Raw genomic sequence first — 25,432 nt, forward strand, 5'->3', positions numbered from 1 at the left:
CGTAACATCACACATCTTATCCTTCTGCCTATCCTTTCGACCTTACCCAGCAGCATCCATTTACATCGCCTCGGCTGGTTTTGCGGGGATAAGGATGGCTGGAACTCCCGAAACGCCACTAATGGACAACGTGGACGTTAGTAAACACGCCGGTAAAAATCTATCCAACATCGCTTTTTCTCTCTCTCTCTCTTTGTTTATCCTTTTTTTCTGTCGTTCTCTCAATAGCGCTAGACCACCGACTCCATTTGGCTCACTTCCTTGTCCGCTTCCTTGGCGCTTCCGTTCGACTGCGGCTGTTTCCGATCGTCGTTGTTGATCGTGGTCGTTGAGGTGATATTCGAAGTAACTGGCTGCTCCGTGGACGGGCTCGGTGCGGTTTGTATAATCTTTGGTACCATGGTGATCGGCTGATCGTCGTCGGCCAGGTCCTCCGATGGTTCCTCGTCGATCGGCGTCAGCACCTCCACGTGCACTGGTGCTTCCGATTGTTTGCGGAATCTAAAAACAAAAGGATGGTGAATTGTTTACGTCTTACTCTATCGATTTACTTAATCTACAGTACCTCTTCATGGCCGGTGCGGCGAAGCTGGTGATGGCCGATAGCGCGAACAGACCGCCGGCGACAAAGAACGGTATCGAGTACGACTGTGTTGCGTCGTAGAGGGCACCCGCCAGTGGCGAACCGACGATCGTGGCGGCACCACGGAAGAGGATCAGCAAACCGAACGCATTGGTCAGCTTGTCCAGGCCCAGCAGGTCGACCAGGATAATTGACGTCAGTGAAATGTAACCGGCTGTGGGAAGGGTACGTTTGATATAATTTTTGTTCCGCTATGAGGCCATCTTATGATAACTACTTACCGATGGCAATTCCGAAAGCGATGGCCATAACCACATACGCCGCATAGCTGTGACAGAAAGGCGTCAGTGCGACCGCCACGGTGGAAATGACTAGACAAATGTTGTTCAGGAATAGGGCGTCCACTTGCGGAAAGTCGGCCACGTAACCACACACGATCCTTCCCACGGTGTTGGTGATGCCGATGATCGAAATAAGGAACGACGCTGAATTTTGTTCAATTCCCTACAATGCGGAATGCCGAATGGAAAGGTTGCATTTAAGTAAAACAACTTAGCCACACCGTAGACTATTTCTTACATCAAGCACGGCAGCATCGACCAGGTATACGAACGGGACGTACAGTCCGGCCATGCCGAAAATGTTCGATACACCAATCATCATGAAGACGGGATCACGCAGCAGACTAATGTCCATCATCGCACCGATCGCATTCTTGAACGACTCTGGCAGTACCAGGCACGGGCAGAGGTCATATTCTAGCGAGGCAGAGGAGTAGAAGAAAAAATACATCAATCACGCACGCTCGATACATTGATTCAATACTTCATCCCACCACACTTACGTTCTTCTCGTCCCTTTTCCACATCGTCCCGGACGTCGTTACGATGTTCCTTCTCGAACTTGGTTAGCGAAACGACCGAATTGCGGTAGTTTGTGAGCGATTTCTGCGACTGGAACTCCTTGAGGTTGGTGACGGATCCGGAGTAGAAGATATCCTTGCGCGAAAGTGGCCGAACCATAACTGGCTTGTCCGCCTTCAGGGAGGCCTTTGAGGTAAACATGCTGCCGTCGTCCTGTGTGTGTGTGTTCGAAAGTGTGGTAGGGTAAACACAACGGTTATTTTCTGCAATCTTAAATCACATCGAAGTCTAAAGATGAATGCAAATGAAGCGCAGGGCGAAATGAAACCGAAAGAAATGAAAACTGTGAAATAAAACCAATGGGAGTGTTCTACTAACGATTGCTACGGGCTAACAATGAAACTTAAATTTCGACTACATCATAAATTTGGTGATGGTTAATTAAAACTAGTTTTTTTCTACGGACGTAAACTTTGTCCCAACCAGCATGAATCGATGACAGTGGAAATGTTTCGATGGTCAGTTATAGAAACGCTTCTTGATCTACAAAACGTAAACCTATGATGTAATGCCAATTGCATCGATTAATGCTGCCCGGACTCAAATAATAAAGAGAAGAATTTTCTTCAGATCGTTATGATAAAGCATTGTTAATCAATCGCAGCGTAGCAAATGAGCGCCCTCTGATTGGCCATTTTGTGATTATGTGCGAAACCGGATGCTTGCGTATGCAATGCGAATGCAGATTACGGATGAACGTTCTACTCAAACCGGCAAAAAGGACTAGCTCCATAATAGCGCTGATTTGTTACTTGTCGGTAGCGTTGGTCGGTCCAATTCTACTAATCGAAGGATAGAGGTAGGTAACGAGGGAATTAGGATCGTCATATAGAATTTCCATTCCAGGATATTACCGGAAACCCAAAAGGGTAACTTCGAACCCCTTGGTTAAGTTGTTGATGCTATGGAAGCGTATAAAGTTTCACTCATGCTTTCTATTAAGATCCAATTAGTATCCAATTATTAAACGCATTCCATAAAACAATTTTAAGTCATGTTAGATAGTAGGGTTTAATCGGTAGTTGTTAGTTGATACTGAAAAGCTAAAGATCAGATTGTTGTAGATCAATAGTATTTTTAAAAAAAACTAGCAGAACTATCTGGTTATCCTGTAGGATCCATAAGTCGTGACCATCATTAAGATAGCACGAATGTAAGTGAAAAGGGTTGCAATTGTTGTTAGGGCTATTCACCATTCTACAGAATATACCGTACTATAACCAACCAACAAACTATTTTTAAAAAAGGAAAGAAATATTAGGGTTGACCACTCGTAAAATAATTGGACTAATAATCGACTTCAAAATAAAAAAAAACTATATAGGAAAGTTTTAGGGTAGAAGTAAACAAAATTGAGCTACTAACGAATTCCTCAGCGTTATTATTTTTGCTTCCGTTGACAGAGCCGCGTGAGAGTCTGAGGTGCATGGATTTACGTACGTCACCGTTGCTACCGACATCGCCCCGCGAGCTGGCCTTGATGGCCGCCAGCGAAGGCTTAAACCGTTCTCCGGTCGAGTGTTTTCGGACGCGATCGAACGTCGGCACGGAGCCGTTCTTGGGGATACCTATAGGAGAAAAAGGGAGAGAGAGAGAGAAAGAGAGAGGACTTCATAAGGATCAGGTTAGTTGAATGCGTGATTCAAAACCCATACCCGACTGATGGCTGGTAAAGGCAGGCTGTGAGGCATTGCGTGGCAGGTTGTCCGAACCGTAGTCGGCCGCGTCCGACTCGGAGTTGGTGTTGCGCTTCTTGTTCAGCGGTTTCTTCATCTCGATCTGGCTCGACTCGGACGACGAGCCGCTGCTGCCGTTCTGCTCCTGCGCCTTGAACTCGGAAATCGTCGGCAGGGTGGCGACCGGGTGCATTCCGCCCTGTTGCGCCGCCAGCTGGTCCAGCGCCAGGCTCGAGTGGACACCCGGGTCGGCGTTCAGCGGGGCTTTCAGTCTTTTCTCCATCGTACCGTCCGGCAGCTGGACCATGAAGTAGGACCCACCGATCGAGCCCCGCTCCATCTGTAGGCGCTTTTCCTCGTACATGCGCTGCATCAGGGGTTTCACCTTTTCCTCCTTCGGGTACCTGCGCAAGGGATAGTGAGATGTTGAAATCCAAGTCGTTTCGATTCCCCAGCGACAATGGCGACTTACGTTAGCGGACGCATCATGGCACCGAACACGGCACAGTTGAGGATCAGACCGGCCAGAATCAGGTTCGAGTTCTTCCAGTCAAAGTTCTCCAGCAGCATGTTGGCCAGCGGGGCGAACGCAAACGTGCCAAAGCCGGACCCGCACACGGCGATACCGGTGGCGAGCGAACGCTTCGTCTCGAAGTAGTACCCCACGGCGACGACGGCCGGCAGATAGATCAACCCGAACCCGATGCCACCCATCACACCGTACGTCAACATTAGCATCGTCACCGAGGTACTGAGCGTACTCAGGGCAAACGCTGCGCTGGAGATTATACTGCCGGCAATACAGACCGCCCGGCAGCCGTACTTGTTCGCCAGCGCCGACACGACCGGTCCGGCACTCAGGTACATACCGCTCAGCAAACTTCCGACCCACGCCACCGTGCCCTTGCCTTCGCCGAAGTACACCACGAACTCGTTCAGGAACACACCGAACGTGTAGGCGATACCGTCCACGATCATGTTGCACATGAAGGAGGCAAACACGATCACCCAGCCGTATCTGTAAATGACGGAACGAACGACACGGTAGTCAGTAGGCTGGTATCGGCAGTCAGGTTTTGTGCCCAGGATACTTACCCACCGTCCGGTGGCGGCGGCATGTCATGGTACTCGCATCCTCCCTCATCGTCATCGGGCGAAGGATCTTCCTGTTGGTCCGCAGTCAGCCTTGCCGCCTCCTCGCAGGCAATGTCGCTGTCCGTCTGTGGAACCAAGGTGCAGAAAACGATTCCACATTAGTCCAGATTGTATTTACTTAACCCAACTTTAAAACGCATCCCCCTAGAAACACATGTCATCCAAGTAGCCTATTACCCTAATGCATTACCGCTGCCCTTCGTTCCTACACGCCGTGTTGGGCGATCAAATTTCCCGAAAAATATTCAATGATGCTTTTTCGATTACGTCGATGTGATTAGCGCCCATTCTGTAGGTCTTATCAACAGTGACCGGGAGGATCCTAAGATACCGACCCGATTGGCTTTAATCCATCCATCATCATCCACCTGACACTTGACACTTGAGAGACACAAAACAATACCTCCCCTCCTCCACTAACGTCGGCGCAATCGTTGGAGTAGGCTATGACATAACCGACGTACGACTTTCTTCCGCTTCGCAAACAGAGTTTTGTATTCGCTGATACTAAATTTAGTTGAAACAAACAAGCATTAATGAATTTGTGTGGCACAGAAATGATTCGGTCGGTGACGAGTGAAGTGTCGTACATCCCGTGCTACCCGCCTCCCTAATGATATGGTTGACCAGCAGGATAGCATTTCGCTGTTTATTTTTTAAATGCCGATCATGGCGATTTGAGACGCTCGTGTCCGTGCATTTGTCCCGCCTTCCTATTCCCGGCTGAACCCACATCGGCACGTTCGTAACCGATGTTAATGAAGTTGCATCAAATGGAAACGACGAACATCGTTTTCCCGCTCCCAAGTCCCAAGTTTGTTCTCGAGGAGATCCGTTGCACAACACACACACATAGTCCGAGGAGCAATCGAATTGTTCCATGCTCATGAGTTAGCGGGCACTGTGAGTTGTCAAACGGCACGATTTCGCCACCACAGTTCAATTAAGCGAATTGTCGGTGATTCAGGGAAGATTCCAAACGGACGAGAATGTGCGGTGGGAAACAGCCTCCGATGGTTGAAATGACGAAATAGCATCAAGCCATTTCATTCTATGACAGACAAACCGAACTCTACTATACCATCTTGATGTGATACACGTTCTTGGGAATAAAAATGACCTTTTGGTAGCTCAGGAAAATCCTACCCAATTCAACATCGATACAAATCGTGCACGTACTCCAGAAACTTTCACCTTCCACAACGCTTTATGGACCACAAACTAAACGCAAACTATCATAGCAGCGTGAAATAATTGATAAATCCATTTTTTATTTCACTAAACTCCCGGCTTAGTTAATTATGGTAATGCCCTGCAAATGTTTTACTATGTGATGTAATTCTTGAAAAAATAATCGCTTTGCTGTGGTATTTTATTCTGTTAGTATTTGTTTTAACATGATTGAATGTTTCACAACATTTATTTTAAGCTTTTGTGTTCCCTCTCGAAAGCATGTGTTTTTCTCCATAACCTCGCTCCAAAATACCCATTGGAAAAGAAATCGATAACCGAGGAAAGTTATGTTCCAAACGCAAAACAAATCTCATCCACCTTTCTTTCCACCCGACCGTGTGGAAAATTTCGTCCCAGTACGTGGTTCTATTGGGGCGCTTCGAATGGCCTACTCGGCTGTCAATTTGTCACCTCAAAGGTAGTCGTGGACTGATCGAAACTGTTGCCGCATTGTCTGCTACCGTTGATGGCTATCCTGGGACACCGGTGGCACCGGCGGTTCCGGTGGACAGCCGATGGACACGACCGTTGGTGGTTCCGACCGTTGTTCCGATCTATCTGCGGTGGTATGCGGGTGGCACGCGACCAAACCCAGCTATCTACAAGGGTTTTTTTGTGCGCGACTGTCGAGTGGTATTTATAGACACACAAATCTCTCGAACGAAAAGTAAACCCTGAACCCGTCGGAGAGACGGAAGATGGGTACTCAACTCGAGGACCGGAAGGATCAGGGAGAACAGTAGTAAGTGGTTCCTCGCAGCTCCCGGGAGTCCCAATATCCAAGGGAATTTTGCCTTCTCACTTCCCCGGAGCAAAAACATCACACACTAATCTTCAACAGGTGGTTCAGAATAGACATGGTAGAGGAATTGGCAGTTAAAAAAAAATACAAAACGAAACGAAATACCACTAACGGTACAAGCGCGATTAGGCCGGATTACATTGTCCTCAATGACAGGTGAGTGCATAGTTCATTTGATTTTCGTTCTTGCGTTCTCCACCGGATGAAGTTCTCACCTCTCGTAAGCGCATCAAATCCTGGGTAGCGAGAGGAAGGTATATATATACTTTATGATGTCTGGCAAATGAGTTCAAGACAGTAAAACCTTCACTCGTTGCCAACAATTGCAAATCTCAAGTGATTGCTTTGGAATTGCATCAGATAAGGTGACATATCGTAAGCGAATGTTGAGAAAACCCAGCTCGAAGCTCATTCAATGTAATTCTGTTAATCGAGCGATGGTATGCGAAGCAAACATGAGCCTCATGATGTCAATGACCAAACGAATGAAGAAACAACTGCCTATGGTGTGACTAATAGGTTTAACACGCATTATGGACGCGCGGTCCATGTCTGGGGACTAGGGCTTGACAACAATTATGATGCACTAGTGATGCGATTTATCGTCTCGCTTTCTCGACCAAAACATCACTGATGGAGAAGGAGGAGACCACGTTCGCTGCCAACGACGTCGATTGGCCATCCAGTGCAGTGCAAATGTGCAGCTGCGTTGCTGAGGCAAGAGAAGAAAAAAAAAACTAAAACATGCAACTGCACCGTCTGCAACTTCCGCCCCATTCTGGCACAAGGCACAGACGGAGTGTCGTTAGAAACAAGGACAATGGAATGGGGTGTTCGATCGCAGCTGGAATGAGTCATCCGACAACATGCGTACAGTAGAAGTGTGCCGTCTGTGTTTGCACCACCAACACGTTTCCTGATACATATTGGCAGCATACAAACAAATTAATCAAAAAAGAATTGAGTGAATGAAACGTCACAATGAATGAAATTATGTGTTATTTTTTATAGTATACCAATTTCGCTATAACTGAGAGATAAACACTCCATTGAATACGAGAATAGCACAAACTAAAGAAATAGTTTGGATGTGAAATACTTTTTTAAACGTTTCTTATCTCTGTTACAAACCGCAACAAACAAAAGCAAGCGGTTTTTTTAGAGTACGAAACTTAAGAAAGAGACCTAAAATAGATTCTTTGTTGGTTCTTGTTTGAATCGAAAAGTGCTTTTTTACCCGAGAAACTGGTTGCTACGATCAGCGCTAGAGAAATTGGCACGTTTGCGTTAAACTTTTCATATCAGATATATTCATTGCACACGAATTTTCTTGTCTTGGGGACCGAGAAAAGACATTATAAATGTTTGCTGGGACAAATTTCCCTTGATTTTCCCATTTACGATCATTGGTCATGCGCCTTTTTTCACAACAGTTTCACAAGAAAAGAAAAAAGCGAGGGTAGTCAGCTACAGCTAAGATGAAAAATGTTTTAATTACACATCAGCCGGGGACATTGTTGGCGACGAGGCGACGTGAGAGGCATCACATCAATCAGATCGATGCCTCAACCTACCCCTTGTTCCGGTGGGGTGCATTCATTTTCCACCCAATCCATCCAAGTGAACACATCATCCGTCCAGTGGGATGTACCGGACGGAACAGGTTGGACGGATTAGTTTGCAATATGCTACATGCCGGGACCGCTCCAACGCACGTAATCAAAACGTCAGATCACATCAGATGTGCATTGTTGTGCGTGAAGTAGGGAAATAAAGGTAACAAATGAAGCATAGCAAAAAATCATGCTGACACTAAATAAATTGTCAACCGTTCGTGCCTCGTGCACCTTCGTTCAGCATGTGCCACTGGCCTCCAGCCAGCCGTTGGTAAATCACGTGTGGGCAGTTATCTTCCGGCGCGAAGGTCGGAAAAACTCCCACCCCTTGCCACTTCTCGACGAAGTGAAAGAGTAGCAGCAGCAGCATCGATCAAAAGCTCGATGTCCAGGAAGGCACTTCAACAGGTGAACCATCCTTGCTTGACAACGGAGAGGGGTAGAAGACAAAGTGGTCTCTTTTATCGGCGCGGGAAGGGCGATCGAGATTATCGTGGCACCCGCACTCGACGAGCCAGCCAACCCATCGAAGGGTTTCGATTGATGACTCGGACTATATGTCTGTGTGTATGCTGGTGTTGCGTGAAGTGGCCGCGGACACCCCGCGTGTGCCCGATAAGATTCGCACTCGAGATGAGCGTTCGAATAATGTGCGATCCATTTTCTATGCTGTCAGCAGCTCTTCACTAATATGCTCACTATTATTGCTTTTATCGCTCATCATTATCGCGATGACATTGGACCGTTTATACCGTAGGTATTCTATCAGTTATCTTTTCTGTCTTCTTCTATTTATTGTTTGCGCAACCGCATTCAAGATCCAACGTTCCGGGCCCTTCAGCTAACTTCAGCCGTCCATGAGCGGAGCGACATGTTTATGGCGCTATTGTTAGGAGCGCAGTAAGATCCCATGATCAAATCGAACATGAATGCAACAGTTTGAAGCTGGTCAGAGAAGTTTTCCCCCATTCTAAGACCAATTCGCTTCCAAGTGTGTTTAATTCGGTGCATCGTCAATGTCATATATACCAACTCCACAACGCTTATCAATCGATGAAGAGTTTTCCTAGACACGAAGCGTTAACCCGGTTGCGTAACATGCGAGTGGACCTTGGGGTGTTGAAAGCCGAATCCAACCACTCTTCCCCCAAATGGGTTCTTTGACTGCAGAAAACTTGGCCAACTTCCAGCAAAACATCTCAATCGCTTCCAATTAAATAAATGATCACTTTCGCCCGATCTTTTTCGAGCGATCGTGCGTGAAACTACCGCTGCTGCTGCCCCTGCCAGCATCGACGACGGTAGAAGGCCATCGGAGTACCCTTTTTCTCACCGTGTTTTTGCTCGCCTTGCTCGTCGACATGATTCACGACGAATTGATAAAACTTTAGAACTTGAGAACGATTTAAATTCACCGCGCTTTGGAGCACTTCTTGCACATAACGCCACACCTCAGGGGTTGAAGCCTAGATCACTACCGATCACCAACAAGCAGCTGCTGTCTGAACCGGTCCTTTGGCGGGAAGTAGCTGCCAACTGTCTTCGGTAGCAGTTGGGCACTAAATAAGAATCTTTCTCGTGCACTTGCACTTCGCAAACACTCCCTGCCCCTCTCTCTCTCTCTTTTGAAGGGCGAGACGGTCCGAAGGGTTGGACTTAAGCCACTGCTGCTGCGACTGCTGCTGCTAGCAACAACACACCGAGTGTGACACTGTACCACGATTGATTGGAGTCAAGTCGTGGACTATCCTCCTTCAACTCCGCGTGGTTCAGCGAGAGCACACGAGTCACTTCGCGAGCCAAATCAACCCGAGCGTTGTGTATGTGTGTGGAGCGAGATGATATCGGCACGCAACTGACACCGCCGGCGGAATGGCGGAATTTTCGTACTGGAAATTATTTAAAAGCCAATTAATCGGTCCACCGCCATTCGCCATATCGCTCCAACGTTTGCTGCGCCCTGCGACTACCCTCATCCCCTCTCTATCGCTCTATCTCGCGGACAGTGCAGCTGTGTGTGAGTGATTAGCGCGATGTACAAGTGGAGGGTCGACTAAGTGTAAACGCTGACGGGTGGGCGAAAGGCAGCATAACGAGGCGGGGCGACATCTCCCACGAAAGCCTCCCTCCTTCCCGGGGGTTCTAGCAACCAGATCCAGAGATATATGCAGCGGAGATGGATGGAAGTGGCACAAATTCTACCATTCTTCCGATTGGCCCATCGAGACAATCGATTGCGAAACCCACCATCGGAAGGATGGGATCGCTTCTACCAACACTTGAACTCGGCCACCACGCATCGGTTCAACGTGCGAAGGGTTTGTAACGGACTTCCGAGAGGGGCTGCGTATATTTCTCGGTGTTTGAACTTTGATGCCGCTGTTTATGGAAGCTCCGTTGCCGATAACTGATCGGATGGTGACCGACATCCCGAGCCCATCCACAATTTGACCAGAGAATGATTCCACAACACAATAGAAACGCGTCATCCCTTATCGGATAACTGGGCCGACATGCGTTTCCTCCGTGCGAGGTAGGGTAGAAGGCGGACGGAGGACGCAGTTTTGCTGATAGGCCATCAAAGTTTCCGCCAGCGTTGGATGGAGCTCTCAAAAGTCGAGAGCTTAGAAAATGGTCGGAACGATTTGTGGATTGAATCGAAATTGTTAAAAGTTCGTTCAGGTCTTATAAGAATAATACTTCACTAGACCACAGGGTATTAAGAGGATCGCGGTTAGGAAGAAAAAGAATGGCTCAAATACTCCACAAATTTGGTATTCAAACAAATCACTTCGATCGATCGCAGACTCTTCATCTCACCATTCAACTTTAGCCAGCTCCCCAATGTCCTCGAATGCATTCATCTTGCCACTCCATACCAGCGATACGAGTGCATCGGACAAGAACGTGTTCGCGTGACAAAGCGGTGAAGAAACAAATGGAGAAACAATAATGTTTAAAACACACTACACCCACGCACGTCGGCAACAGAGAGACGGCCTTTCCAAATGACAACCATATCCCGATGATATCGACGAGTCGAGTCAAGGTTAGTAAACGACGCTGCAGCCGCCGACGACGGGACGCTGGATATGGGGGACTCTGCATGGCGTAATGCAACGAACCACCGTGAACTCATACCCATTCCGCTGAAGCCAGCACCGGGCAACTTTCGTTCGCGCGTAAAAGTGAGCTTACGACCGACCGGAGGAGTGGGATGAAAAAGTGAACTAAAATCCAGGTCAATGTTAGCAACGTTGCCCTACGCCACCGGCACCGGTTGCGTCCCGTTTGTCCCCCGTTCCAGCAGAATATTCAACCGACAATGTTCAGACATGCAGACACCGGCAATTTTGTGGTAGGGAGTAGGGTTGGTAAACTGGAACTGGAACCTTTTCCCTGTTGTGCGATGAAAGGAGAAGTGATCTACTATACGACCACGCGCCTTAACGCCTTTAGCAGGAATTTAACCCCTTCAGAGGTTCGAGAACAAACAGTCCTTTCGCACTCGAGTACTAGCTGTTGAGAAGATTAATCCCACATCCTACTACTATTCACGAAGAAGACTTAAGGTAGAGTGTTTTGGTTCGCGCATTCGCCATCGATCGATGGTGGAATTTATTGTCCCTCTAGAGACCGTCCTCTAGAGATTCCTATAATTGTGGAATTTTATTCGATTTTTCACACATTCATCATCGAATTTCCATGCCTTGCGAGAAAAACAGTCAAGACAACGCCAGCGTATACATTGTGGACAACGCCATCGCATACATTGTGGACATCGCCAGAGCATACATTGTGAGTCAACATTCGATCATCGCGACGCGGCCCCCGGACCACAACATTATGCTGAGTTGCAGCTTCCCATAGCAACGCGGACCGCCCGCATTATGCTGAGATTGCAGATTCCCGCAGCGACGCGGACCACCTAGAATCAGAAGACCGTGAACCAACGATCCAGATCGCGAACCGATCATCAGTTGGTATCCAGCATCCGAACACGATAGTTGGGTATTAACCCGCACATATGTTGTAGGAAATAAAGTTTAAGTTTTTTTAAAACTCAAACACCCGCAGCAGTGCGTTAACTAAACGAAACGGAAAAGAAAATTAAAAGTAAAACACCTACCCGTCGGGCCTTTTTACTGGCCATGTTGAAGAACGCCTAGCTGCGGTTACTACAACTAAGGTGAGCCTTGTTCAGCCTAGACCGCCAAAACTTTTGGAGAGCTCACTATAATCAGCTCAGTAGGCCGTTTAACGTGTTTGGAAGCTCACAGTTTGTCGCTGAGTTATTGACGATCGTCACAGAAAAGTTATTGCACCACAGAACGTCACCATTGATCACTTTTGGGCACGAAATAACGCTCGAACTTCACCGACGCCAAAGAGCACACTAATCTGTAGAATTTCAGTAAGGTATTTAAATTTTGTTGATATTCAACTTTCACTGGCACATCGATCAAACAAAGGTTATGGAAGAATAGTCACTGGTTCCGTTGTAAGATCACTCCGAGCGGTGTTTGGATAATCCAGGCGGATTCTGGAAGCCTTTCCCGCTTAGGAATCGATTCATAATCCACTACTTCACGTCTAGATAAGAACACAGAAACGAAAAAACGCGCTGCGAAACCCCACAACGAAGAAATCGTCAGTAATGCAAACACAAAAAAAAACGGAAATCAAACATGCAACCACCTTGACACACACTGGGCGCACAAGGTAGTTGGCACAGCGTTTTCTTAAATGGATCGTGTGGCAAGAATGTGTACTGCATTCCATTAGCGTTTAACCGAACCAAAACACGTGTCCAAGTCTCACGCATGAATGGGCTACCGTATCACGCCAATCGAATGGCCAGCTGGTAAAGTAAGTTCAGTGTCGAGGCATTCAGATTCGTATTTGACGCACTGGGCATCACAAGGACACATGCGTTTTCGACGTGGCAACGAGATGGACTAAAGCAGAGAGAAAGCTTGCCAACTGCATATGACGCCAGCCAAAAGTCAGAACAACCCAAGTAGCAATACTAACTAGCAGATACTAACTGCAGAAGTTTACGTAGTAGTTCTCCTTCACCTCGAAACAGAGGCCACAGGTAACAGGGAGGGATTCCTTCTAAAGTTGCAACACCATCTCAAACCACACAATCATTTCATGATTCTTCACCAACGGTCAACGCCACCGTCGTCATAATGCCCAACAGATGGGTTGGTTGGTATGCGAGTTCCAGAGCCACTTTTTCGGACATGGAAGCTTACAGCTTTAATGACACAATTATTCGCCGTATCTTATCTCGCCGATGGCAATCCATCCAGTCCATGTCTTGCTGCTTCGAGGGTCAACATAGCGCGTTACTATGACTGATAAACGGATATCGCATCGTTTCGGGACTCGCGTTTGGAGAGCCATTCACGAGAAGCAACCAACTTCACTCTCCGTTAGCACCAGAAGTGGTTTGCGATGTTGTTGTTATTGCCCACACCGGGCTCAGATTAATCTGAGTGTTCGCCATTCAACTGTCCATTTGGTGAATGATTATTGAGGCTCTTCTACCGGTCGCGACGGGCGGTCACACAGAGCGTAGCCAGTGGCCTCGAACTCCAAACGTAGCCTTCCACCACGAAACTATCATGTGATCTTCGGTTTTTTGGATGACAGGTTCGACGTATTGATTCATCCATGTTCTGCATACGATTCGATTGGCCTGCGGCGAGGACTAAGAACTAACCAGTCGGCACAAACGATCTGGACAACGACTGAACTTTTAGAATTCGATGGTACGCGGAGCTCAATCCGTAACCGTAGTGACCTGCACCACGGTACCCACAACACTGTTTACTATTTTATGATCGCGATACCGCGAGGATCGCCTGTTTGTTGTGTTTTTGCGCGATCGGAGCGCGACACGCGGGAGGCTCATTCATGAACGCGACACACGCATACACACATATACACGCCACACTGTTCGAAGGTGCACACATACATGGGCCACCCTTGAAGGCCCCACCGGCCCCATGGGGCCCCGTTCTCCGGGGGTGGGGGTGTGCATATTCATTAGCCTCGGCACAACTCGCCCCTCTGAACGGTCGGTGACGGTTGGCTTTAGGACCGGTTTCGGGCCAGCAACCTTCACCGGGTGTTGTGGGACTACAAATGCCCCCCCGAAACACCCGGCACATGCTATCCGGTGCAGTTTGAAGGCGCCGTTTGGTGTTCGCTCATAGCTAAAGGTAGCCAGTATTCAACGCAGCAGATCCATATGGCGGGAACTTGAAGTTGTGTTTATGTCGCACGGTAAAAAGGGGGTTAGTGGGTACTGATCTTGATCGTACCACGGTGAACTTGGCAATAGCGGAGACGCAGCATACCCTTTACCATCGAACTCCAAAGGCGCGTCTCGTGTCTGGAGCCAAGCAACAGATGGTACATTATTCATGCTTCCTTAAGCGCCGCGGAGTCGCTAGTCAAGGACGGTTGTCAATGTTGGAAATCGAAACCGCCCGTGATAGTTTCGAACATTGATTTGAATATCCTAAAATAGTTAAACTCCGGCACGCTAGAACTAGATGCACTGGCACGAATGTCTTGCACTAATAATATCGGCCCCTAGCGTGGCAGTGTCAAGGGAACCGACAAGATCCACAAATCGTTCATGATTGAACCACTCAATCCCAACGAGCTGTGTTGAAAACCGGCATTCCTTTTTCGAAGCCAAACTAATTACCGCCCAGAGGCTGCCGAGCGTTCATCTAGCAAAATCCTACAGCCGGCGACACGGCACCTCCTGCTCACGTTGACCGGGTGGCGTATAATTTAGTAGGGTGTGGAGTGGAGTGTATCGGCATGATTTACGACCACGGCGACAGCCTAACCGCGTCGCTGCTGTTTGGAACTCCCCAACGGTTAATCACGTTGCGATTACATTGGCAAACAGAAAAAGAAAGCAAAAAAAAACCTCCAACCGTCATCAGGTGCACTGCCGCTACTAAGCGTTCAAAATCTTGATCATTGAGAAATGGTCACCGCGCTGGGACAACGTAGATTTGAACCACTGGGCTCTGAAATGCACGAAATTCCCCCCCGTGGAGAGTAAAGAAATGTCTGAAGCGGACTTTCAGGACGACGCCACCACGATGTGCGTTGTGATGGAATAGCGCGTGGCCCAACTGTGTCTATTGCTACAGCTAGTAGTAGTACTTTATCGCACAGCGAACCGTCAACGGCGTGTGAGCAGAGATTCGCAAACTTCCCGTCACTCTTGTACTGCATTTTTTTAATTTAAAAATTTAAATCCATCTGATCTTGTATCGTAGTTTTAAATACGTGTCCTAAGCTGTACTAATCTGAATAAGTTACGTCAATTATTGCACTCTATTCAGTTGCTTTTTACGAACGGTTGACGATCGATCTATGATACCGTCGATCGATCACAGTCAGTCTACTCGTAGGGAAGCCATACCATTTAAAAATAACAAAGTAGTTGCATCGCTTCAGAAAGTTGCGAACCGTTTATGAAGAAATTGTTATTATCATCTATTTTGTGCTTAGTAAGCAAAATAAAGTATTAGGTACGATCAACCGAATTGTAAAGAGCCTTCAAATTGTACTGATCCCAGCGATTGAGAACCGCTGAGTCAAAGTTACACTTATATCGCCATTGTCACGCGCCTAAGTGCGTCCTCAGCGGTGACACCACGGCCGTCCGTTCCGTCTACAAACAAGCTCCAGGCCTTTATCGCAATGTACTTCACGCGAGTGATGTGTAATTGTTTGACATACAGTGCACACCACGGCAAGGTACGGCAAAAATGTGACCACTTTCATCACCGACCGGGGGAACGCAGGGTTAGCGTCGTCACAAAAGGGCGTCCGGGAGGGGTCACGATCGATGTCGTATCGAATGCTTATCGAAATTAGGGGTTTTTAGTGAGCTTCTACTAAAGCTACCCGCGGTGTTTGCTCCATTGCGGTGTGGGGAAATGGGGCTAGAAAACACCACACACGAAACAAAGAGCTTGGGATGGGGCAGCAGATTGGGGTCATCTGGCCGATGACTAAACACGCCGGCGCAAATGCATAATGCGTGCAAGGTTAATTCGGTGAACGACGAGGTGCGTCGAATATTGAGCAGCAGCGTTATTGGTGACAAACAGCTCGAATCAACACGGCAGTAATAATAAGCCCATCGTAAGAAAGGAACCACACCGAAACACAAAAATCTAGTAGAGAAGCGAAACAAACAAAAAGTAAATTGCGCCAATTTTACAGCCCGCTAAATAACCGCGAGATAGCAAAATGATAAAGACGTAAAACCGGCCACCGGCACAGGGTGATTCCCGAATGCAGTAATTCGCGCAGCTACTAAGACACACGTAGTGTACAACAAGTAGTGTATTGCTCTACTAAGAGGAGGAGCACACTTGCGTACCGTCGCACCAACACACCCAGTGTAGCACCCCATCTGTATCGGTGTCGTACGCTGCATGCACAATAATTAGGCCACCGTCAAAGCGTGCGTCCTAGCGCTTGAAACGGTCATGTTTTGACGCTTTTTCGAACCCCGGTTAGTGTTGTTTTGTCCTCACCAACACCGCGCGACCAGAACAGCTGTTCTCAACACTTGGCTTGGGGCACCCGGCCGAGACGGTGTACGAGTTCGTGTGTATGCACAAGAGCATGGTGGCATATATTATTGGCTCAAGGCATATCAGTTGGTAAGCTTGTTTGTTTGCTTTGTTTGCCAGAGCTGTTGTTTCGAGTCGTCGGGGAGTTTTCAACCAGAGGCTATCTGTCAAATTCTGTTAGAAAGATGGGCGCGAGAAGAGGCGTAATCAGTTCGTTACCTTCACCAAAATTGCCGCATGTAACATTGTTATTGCCTAACGCACGATCATACTCATCATATTTGAATCGACTTCTAATTTTAGTAAAAGTGGTAAACCCCCGGGGACTGCAGGCTATCTTTCGTTTCTGGTGGTCATTGCCCGCGTTGAGAGCTATCATAACATGAACAATGCTGAGGTCAGGGAAAAATTCCCGGAATTACCAGCGCACAGCAGATCAGCATACCACAAAGAGTGAGCCTACCGATACGGATTTGGGCCACCAAACTACCACACAATGGCCACGAGATCACACCAGTCGCGGACCGCTGTCGATCGCAATGTTCTGACCGAGACCAATACCACTGCTGCCAATAGAGCGGCAACAACAACGCTCTTCGAGCTGTCGATCGCTGAAACAGAAGATAGGCAGCTCGCGGGCGGCCAGATCCGTGTTTTATTTTTCATGTGTTTGGATGCTGCTGCTGCGTCTGCCGCTCGCAAGAGAAAGATTCTTTTTTTATCCGCTTTTTATGCGCCGCGCACTCCCGGCAACAACGATTCGATATCACACGAAAGGGAAGTTAATGGTGGACGGATGGTGATTCACCACAAGTTCACAAACACACGAGACAGTTGTTAAACTCACCACCGGGTGTTTTTGAAAAGAAAGGGTTTTAATGGCGAGAAACGACACGGAACGACGGCGAGCGTACCAGCGGTTTCTTTATCCTCCGTCGCAAGAACGCCGAACCAGACAAGCGATGCACAAAGACGGAAAACAGATTATTCTATCCCTCGAGGGGTCGAGGAACAATAAACACGCGCCGACTGGAGTGCAGTTGCAAATGGGAAACCGACGGACGATCGATGCAACCGTCCCGGTCTGCGGGTCGTAAATGAGCTTACGGCGAGAACTGGCAACTGACTACCGGTTCGGTTAAATTGGAAACCGAAATGTTTACCAACGGACGGCCTGAGCAGTGTGCCGTAATTGCTAAAGGGGGCGGATAATGACACACCCGTGTTGCTCGTGGGACACCATATTCGCCAAGAGGATTAAAACACACGCCGCACTGTGGTACACGCGCGGTGCGCAACAGCGTGGCTAAAACACCTCCACGGTGACGAGACGGCGACTGACGGAAAACCGATCGATTTATTCTGAAACCCGGCCCCTCGTTCCACCCTTACTGACTGACTGGACTGGCCGCTACTGCGCAGCATATGGTCCACTGTTTGAGCAGAAGCAGGAAAATTCTTCCTCAAAAGTTAAAACCACATTCGTGAAGGATAAAGCATAGTGTCTTGAGTGTAATAACAAATAAGCGACTAGTGAGAGAGTGAGTTGACCGGAGATCCATCTAGAACTCGACGGTATATAGTCGGCACATCGCACGTCTGGCACACTGGGCCGCACAACACTCGGAAGGCGGGTCAGCTTCCACCAACCACCAACCATCAAAGGGCACACACGATCCGACACTGGTGCTCTCCCGAAACCAGCCTTCCGTACCAGCGCACTGCAGTTACGACTGTTTTGGCACACGACGATCACGGCGGACGGTGCTCGAAAAACTGATTTAGCGGAAAATTCACCATCCACTAGGCGGCCCCACGTACAGAAACGGCGATCGGGACGTGGGACAAAGAGAGGCGCGCTTGCGAGTGAGCGAGAAAAAGTGCGCAGAGAGTGAAGCGAAAATGTATGCGTGAATGGTGGAGTTATGCTTGATGTGTCTATGGACTATGGAACCAACGTGTGGACATAGGGAGGGAGGGTGGCTTTGGACACCACCATTCATGTCCAACTGCGTTCGTCCACTATATCTTGCCGCCAACCGTTTCTCTTAGTGGACGCGCCTCGGGACGTTGTCGTCGTCGTCGATGTGGGGAGCCGTAGTGTTGGAGGTTAGCTTTATGGTGGACCATTTTTCTTTTTTTTCTGCTTCCCGTTCCGCGCCATCATCACTCTGCACTCACAATCCGACGGTGCGGCTAGTAGTCTGGGTATAAATAACAAAACACAACACCCGCATCGCGCACGCAAGTAGTAGAGATTGCAAGCGATACCCTCTAGGGCACACCAACAGCACGATACTGCGGCGTTTGAAAAGTATTTGAAGAGCGTACTATAATTCGCTCACTGGTGGTAGTGTATGACCACGACGAAGACGATGGAGCTGTATACTAAAACAGCACACACGGCGTTCTGACCGTGTTGTTTATGTTGCCGTGTATGTGTTGTCTAATGCGTCACGATCATGACATCACGGATTTTAGCGAATGTACTATGAGTTACGAAAAAAATCACGAAATCACATTTCAAAAATTAGCCACAATAAATATGTTCCCGCTTAGTATAGAACAAGTAACACAAAATATAGTCTTGTATAAATTTGTTTTTCTTAAATTCTTAAGTTACTTAAGATTCCGGCGCTTTGACGTCCATGGTGATTTTGCTGCAGTTACTACAGTTGATCTAAATTTGAAAAAAAAAAATCAAATAGAACAGCATGCTTAGGTCCTGTGAGACGATCGATGGATTTATTTCTAGAGCCGTTACTAAAGCGTACTAACGCGTAACGCATTGGTCACACAGTAGGCTAACGCTACTAACATCTATTGAGTCCATGACCTAGTAGTTGGCATACGAGCTTCGAAACAGGATGTTTATAGCAACGTTGACTCGAATGTTGAAAGCAACATACCGCCATTAGCGATATAATTAGCTGAAAACATCCTTCTTCAAAGCTTCGCTGAATTTTAGTGCTTATCACCTTGCGTTGCCACATGTCATCGGCATCCAGTCGCGGCTGCTTTTGGCTGGTTCATTTAAGACAACAAGCACCTCGCAACTGCTAATCAGAGCGTCTAGATTAAGACGCGTGCCGAACAGCATCACTACCAACGGAAATAGAACGTTCCTGGATGGAAACTTGAAAGAATACAGCAGGAGTCGTGTCAAGTTGCTAACTGCCTAATCGTTCCAAACGAAGTACAAATTAGCACCAGTTTCTCGTGCCTTAAGAATCGGAAAGATTTCTAGGATTGAGTATCTCAGGTAGGTTAGGCAGCTAAGGTAAAGTTAGCTTTTGACTATACTTTTCCTCTCCATCGTACGACTCTTCTATTCGAACTCACTGAGTCCAGAATTCATTCTTCATACCCACCAAGTGTAATTGTTTTAAAAACAACTATCCAAAGTGAATATATTTTACTGTAGACCCAACTACGTAACATTGGTCTGATGATAAAATCGTCATCGGTATCTAACGACATCAATCAACATTACTGGCTCGGTAAAATTCGACAATTAACACATTCCGCAATGCAAACAGCCATTAAACGCCACCTCGGCCCATCGGATCGACTACGTCACCGTCCAAAAGATGTGAGAGGTTGTTGTTTTGCCGATGATAGTACTGTCGGTTGGAAAATAGCTCAAGTATTTATCACTCTGCTAGTAATTTATGATGGTTGCCGTATTTTATACGGTGGGAAATACTAATAAATTATACTACCAAAATAAGGAGTGAACTACCAAAAAGACCATTAAGATTACCCAGGTCAATAATTGTTAGAACCTCCCTAAACGGTGAGTGGTCGCAATGCACTTAGACAACTTTATGGACATGAATTGCATTACCAAATAGAAACACGAATTGCAAGGCTTGGCAACTATGCTGCTACGAATATAGCCCATGGTGCCCAACGACAGTTTGATCCAGACCTAAAGGATCCTCAACCACTTCCCAATGGTACCAGGCAGTTAGCACTATCAGCGATTTTTTACTAGTGTAACTATGGCGCTCACCTCCTATTAATTTGTTCGCCAAACATCAATACCACACGTCACGATGGTGGAATTCGCACAGACTCTACATACACACGCGCTCGGCATTCACCACGGCACAATGGCTAATTGTTGATTTAGACGACGTATGTGTTAAACGGTTGCGATCGCTGAACCAGCCTCTAATCAAACGGTCCTCTCCTTTTTGATTCGCCAAGAAACGAGTTTTACGGTCCAGCCGTATCAACAGCATATGGAAAGCTCCGCGTTCCAATTGGCAAGGCAAACAGGACTCTCAACCGTCACTGCTCGATAAGTGTCCAATAAACCGGCTCTGTTCTCCACCCTTAAACACTCTGGCCACTTTCGCCAACTTCTTCCACTGGAAGACGAGGATCTTTAGGCGAAAGCAACAATCGATTTTACCTCTTGCACAAAGATCCGTCACCCTCATGGAGAACCCCTGCAGAGTCGACCGTAGACCATGTGCGATATTACCTTCGTTCCACAACCTATCTACGAGATAAGAAAACAAGCATCTAATTAAATATAAAAATATAACAAGTTAACACCTTCCCCACGCAGCGGGGTACCTCCTCATCCAGTATCGCCCCCCTTATTTGTGAGGCCTAATTTCGTAGACATCGTTTGAAAAAAAGTTTATTAACACCGAACATCCGCCTGCGACCTCAAAATGTGTTTTGTGAACACCAGAAAGGAAAAAAGAGGTTGATACATCATCAATTCGCTGTTGGTGTAGTTGATCGAGCCCCGAATTTCACGCTAAGTGACTGCTGTTCTTTGCTCCCCTAGTTGATAACCTCCGCGATGGGCTTGCGCTTAACGTGATGCTGGCTGCGGGGCGGAATTTCGATGAAAATATTTGTACACCGGATTATGAAGTTCACCCAATCGTTCCAATCGTTCGACGTCATTGGAGATTGATAATTATTTGTGCGCTTGATGCTGAAGGCCGGTTCTTTGTACGTATACGGATTGGAATTGTAAGAGCAGCACTTTGTTTGTCTACTTGTTTGCACACCAAGCCCACTGAGGGATATGAGGCTGTTTATAAAGCACTCCAAGTACAGCTTTATTGTTATATTTAAAAATAGGGAGTAATTATAACATAAACTATTTGAACCTATCGTATTTTTCTAATATTTTTATTCTAAAATAACGAAATATCAATTTCGTTGAATATCAAATATTGTTTCGTTTATAGTTGAAAGGATCGACGCAAAATCATAAATGTGACCAACGATATCACGACAAGCACGAGGGAGATCCCCGCTGAGATACGAACAAGGACGAAAAGTATTTATTTAATAATTCAACCCCCATCGTAAACTGCTATTACGACGGCGATGACGACGCCCAGAAACGCAACGTACCATATCGTTTCGTACCATTCGTCCACCATCTTCTGATGTGCTGTGACACTCGGATGCTTATACCATTATGCGAAAAATTCCCAGTTATTCATTCTGGGTAAAGGAAAGTTGGCTGAGTGATATTGTGTTCGACATTGGCTTGTACTGGATGTGGAGCAGTGCGTTTTGATCAATACCAATCAATATCGAACATTTCAACATATTTGTCCAAAACAGCACTACCAGTTTTTCAATGCTCCATGCCCATAGCTATCAGAGAAGAGTTTATTTTGGACCATTGTTTAAGCGTATTGGGAAATCAAAAATATCAGTTTCGTCTTCAGTTTAACATTGATCGAGTTGTGGAAAAGTTTAGTAATGAATATTACAATCAGACCTTTCATGGATGGATTAAACATTTATTGTTCCTTACGATAAATGTGATAAGTTTTATGAAAAAAAGGTTTACCATGCGTTTATCATATCTTAATCACATTTTTGAAGATTAGTATGGGTTAAAACTAATGCCAGTATTGAAAATGATACAGAATATTAGTTACATTCATATTTATTTGCATTAGCATCACTTTAAAAGGATTAAATTATTGTTGATAGTTTCATCCAATTTAAATAACTGGAAAAATACGCCCATGTTTCATTGAAGTGAAAATCATGTACAAATCAAGTACCTTGAACGATATTTCACTGCTCTGTATTGTTGTGTTAGACACCAATGATTATAGGTAACGGTTGCAAGCTAGTTAAATCAACTAGTTTGCCTTCGTTTTGCTTTAAATATTTCCTATATAGTTATGGCAGAATTAAGTGAGAAGTGAATGAATTTATAACACTATCAAACAAAGGATACATTTTAACTAACCAGACACATTTTAATCCATGCATATATAAAACACTAGTTATGCTAATATGGGAATCATTTAATCGACGGACTGTTGCACGTGCAGCAGAAAACGTATTCTTCTCGCTAGGTTTGTTTTCATCAAGTGGAACTGAGAAAAAGCAATAGCTATTCACGAATAGAAGAAAACATAAAATCGCGATAAGAACTACATTTGTATGTATACATCGTATGGTAAGCACAGAGCAAGGGGGGTAAGGGAGGCAAAGAGTGAGTGGAAAACCAAGTCACGACGAACGCGTGTCGTCTCTAACGGCGGTTATGGGAAAAGCGTTTAGTGGAGCATTGTTTAACGCGTCCGGTTACGACGCGAACTCGTGAACTACTGATGAGTTAGCACCCGCCCCTTCCCACCACCCGCTCGCCCAGCCATGCTGACCCAAGCCAGGACACTCGCCGCTGGTGTCGGATGGAAATTTGCTGCGTTCGTCCATTTCCCCCATTTTACTACGCCGTCCGTTCGCCGGCACAGATGGCATTCCGTGGTGTATGCGCAAATAGGCAACACAAAAAAAAGGCACACGCAACACGCGCGCCACGGCCACCGAAACGAGTGAAAAAGGGGAAAAATGGAAGGACCAGCGGGAAACTGCTTCGAACGCGAAAACGGAAGAAAACAAAACGAAATGTACGTCTTAACTTATGAATGAATTGGTCTGGGCTGCTTACCACCAGAAAGCGATCCGAGCGCATCGGGATGATGCCTCCGTCCTCGTCGTCGTCCTCCTCCGCGCCCTCCGCCTGTCCCTCCTGCTCCGCATCTTCCTGGCTCGCGGCTTGACCCATTTTTCGCCCTGCTCACGCACCCGAGTTGGCGCCTCCAAGTGGCGGGAGCGAGACTTCAAAATCGAATCCCGTTCGATCTTGGGATGAAGGATATGCGAGGTGGAATGCGCGTCGTCCCCGGTGCGTGCGTTGTAGTTGGCTGCTCCCCGCTGCTACAGCACGACTTTCCTTTTTATCCCCGTACGCTTCCGGCGAAGGACATATCGGTGCCTTCGGTGGTCACTGTTTCACTTCCCACGGCGTGGTTGCGTAAATTATTCCGAACGACACGGTGCACACGGAAAGAAATTCACTTCTCTTGTGATGATGCTGGTGTTTGCTTTCTTGTTTCACTGCGGTACAAAACTCGCAAGCTACTGCGATGCTTCGCTCCCCAGTTGCAACTGCCCAGCCCAGCAAGGGAAGGATAATAACTGCCGACTAAGCCAGCGGCAAATAATGGCTGCGGGAAGAAATTGGACACCGATAATGAAAACACAATTACACACCAGAGAAAGGGTTCGGGACGCGGCGGCAGCTGCTGCTGGTGGGCTTTTTAGTTTCACTCTTCAGATTGGCCCACAGGCACACGGGCACACAGTTGCGCACAGTTGTTCCCGGGCGGTTATGATGAACGCGCTATTCCGAGGGGAGTGAAGCATCCTGGACGATAGGGGGTAGCAAACGGGGGCTGCCACCCACTACCAACACCATCGACCTGCGCGGGCAATCTAACGTTTCACAGCCGCGGCTCCCTGTTAACACACTCACACACCCGCAGAACGGGGACACACTAAATGGCTGACGGTGAATTAGCTGGCAAGGATTCCCGTTTTGATACCACCTGTACTAGCGAAATACAATTTTCCACCGTCTGGGGTGGCTACTGCTGCTTTCCCGCCTGGTTGGTGTTGGTAGGTGGTGGCTGAACGCGAACCAAGATGCACTGCGGATTGTATACCTTTCAGGGGCGTAAATAGCGTTACAGACAGCGTTACCTCAGCAGGCAGGCGAATCGATCGGAAGACCGCCGTACTCTTGCAACGAGACTGCATGCGAAGCCGTTTTAACCTGAAATCTGATAACCTGCAATCCGAGGAACGCAAAACAGACTGGACCTATGCACCTCACCCCACCCCGTAACACATCACAACACCTCTCGGTGGAAACGCGCGTTACCAAACGAACGACGTGAAACAAACATTCGAGGGCAAGAAACAGTGCAACCGACCGACCCAGAACCATCAATCGATTATCCTTCACTAACTGATATTTTTTATGCTGCTGTTTTGTGTTGTTCCGTACTTTAGCCTTTTACGTCCTGCAATTGTATTTTTTGTTTTCAAAAGTCTCGATTCTATCATCGATACCCAGCGGGACCACTGCAACTGCTCTATCAAAAGCACCGAAAAACCTACTTTCCAGCGTCTCTTGTCCGTCCAGCTAAGAACCATAATAAAAAAAAAACTCGCCCCATCATAGGGTGAAGCGATAGCGCCGGGATACCGCGATAGGTATCCCACACCCGTTCCCCTTTGCCGATTTTGGGGTTTGTCACTTTGATTATCACATCTGTGCCGGCTACCTCGCGGTTGAGCTTCCGCTGTTTTTTTTTTCGTTTCGAGGCAAATATGTCAACACGATATCCGCGTGGCGATAATAGTTGATATCAGTAGTTCGTGTGCTTGTGGCGCGTAAATTTTACGAGACGGTACCGATTAAAGGATTAACGGCGGAAACGGCACGAATCGTTGGGAAGGTTGCGA

At 47.2% G+C, this 25,432-nt stretch overlaps 1 protein-coding gene across 1 annotated transcript; it reads right to left on the minus strand.

Annotated features, from left to right (window-relative positions):
* Positions 1–28: 28 nt before the first annotated feature.
* LOC131261230 (monocarboxylate transporter 14) lies at positions 29–23,848 on the minus strand. Its single transcript, XM_058263209.1, has 10 exons — positions 23,571–23,848; positions 4,278–4,402; positions 3,655–4,200; positions 3,162–3,586; positions 2,872–3,074; positions 1,428–1,659; positions 1,163–1,341; positions 865–1,087; positions 566–797; positions 29–501 (listed from the first exon to the last, which is right to left on the minus strand). The coding sequence occupies exons 1-10, from the start codon at positions 23,685–23,687 to the stop codon at positions 231–233; spliced, it is 2,553 nt and encodes an 850-aa protein (XP_058119192.1). The 5' UTR covers positions 23,688–23,848; the 3' UTR covers positions 29–230.
* Between the last annotated feature and the right edge of the window lie 1,584 nt (positions 23,849–25,432).

This window comes from Anopheles coustani, chromosome 3 (genome assembly GCF_943734705.1).
Source record: "Anopheles coustani chromosome 3, idAnoCousDA_361_x.2, whole genome shotgun sequence".
Classification (NCBI taxonomy): Eukaryota; Metazoa; Arthropoda; class Insecta; order Diptera; family Culicidae; genus Anopheles; species Anopheles coustani.

Excerpts from the sequence above, each read along its gene's own strand:
- LOC131261230 (XM_058263209.1), bottom strand. The coding sequence starts at position 23,687 with ATGGGTCAAGCCGCGAGCCAGGAAGATGCGGAGCAGGAGGGACAGGCG. Across the intron at positions 3,075-3,161 it reads CTTTACCAGCCATCAGTCGG|GTATCCCCAAGAACGGCTCC; the intron begins GTATGGGTTTTG and ends TTTCTCCTATAG. Across the intron at positions 798-864 it reads CGCTTTCGGAATTGCCATCG|CCGGTTACATTTCACTGACG; the intron begins GTAAGTAGTTAT and ends CCCTTCCCACAG.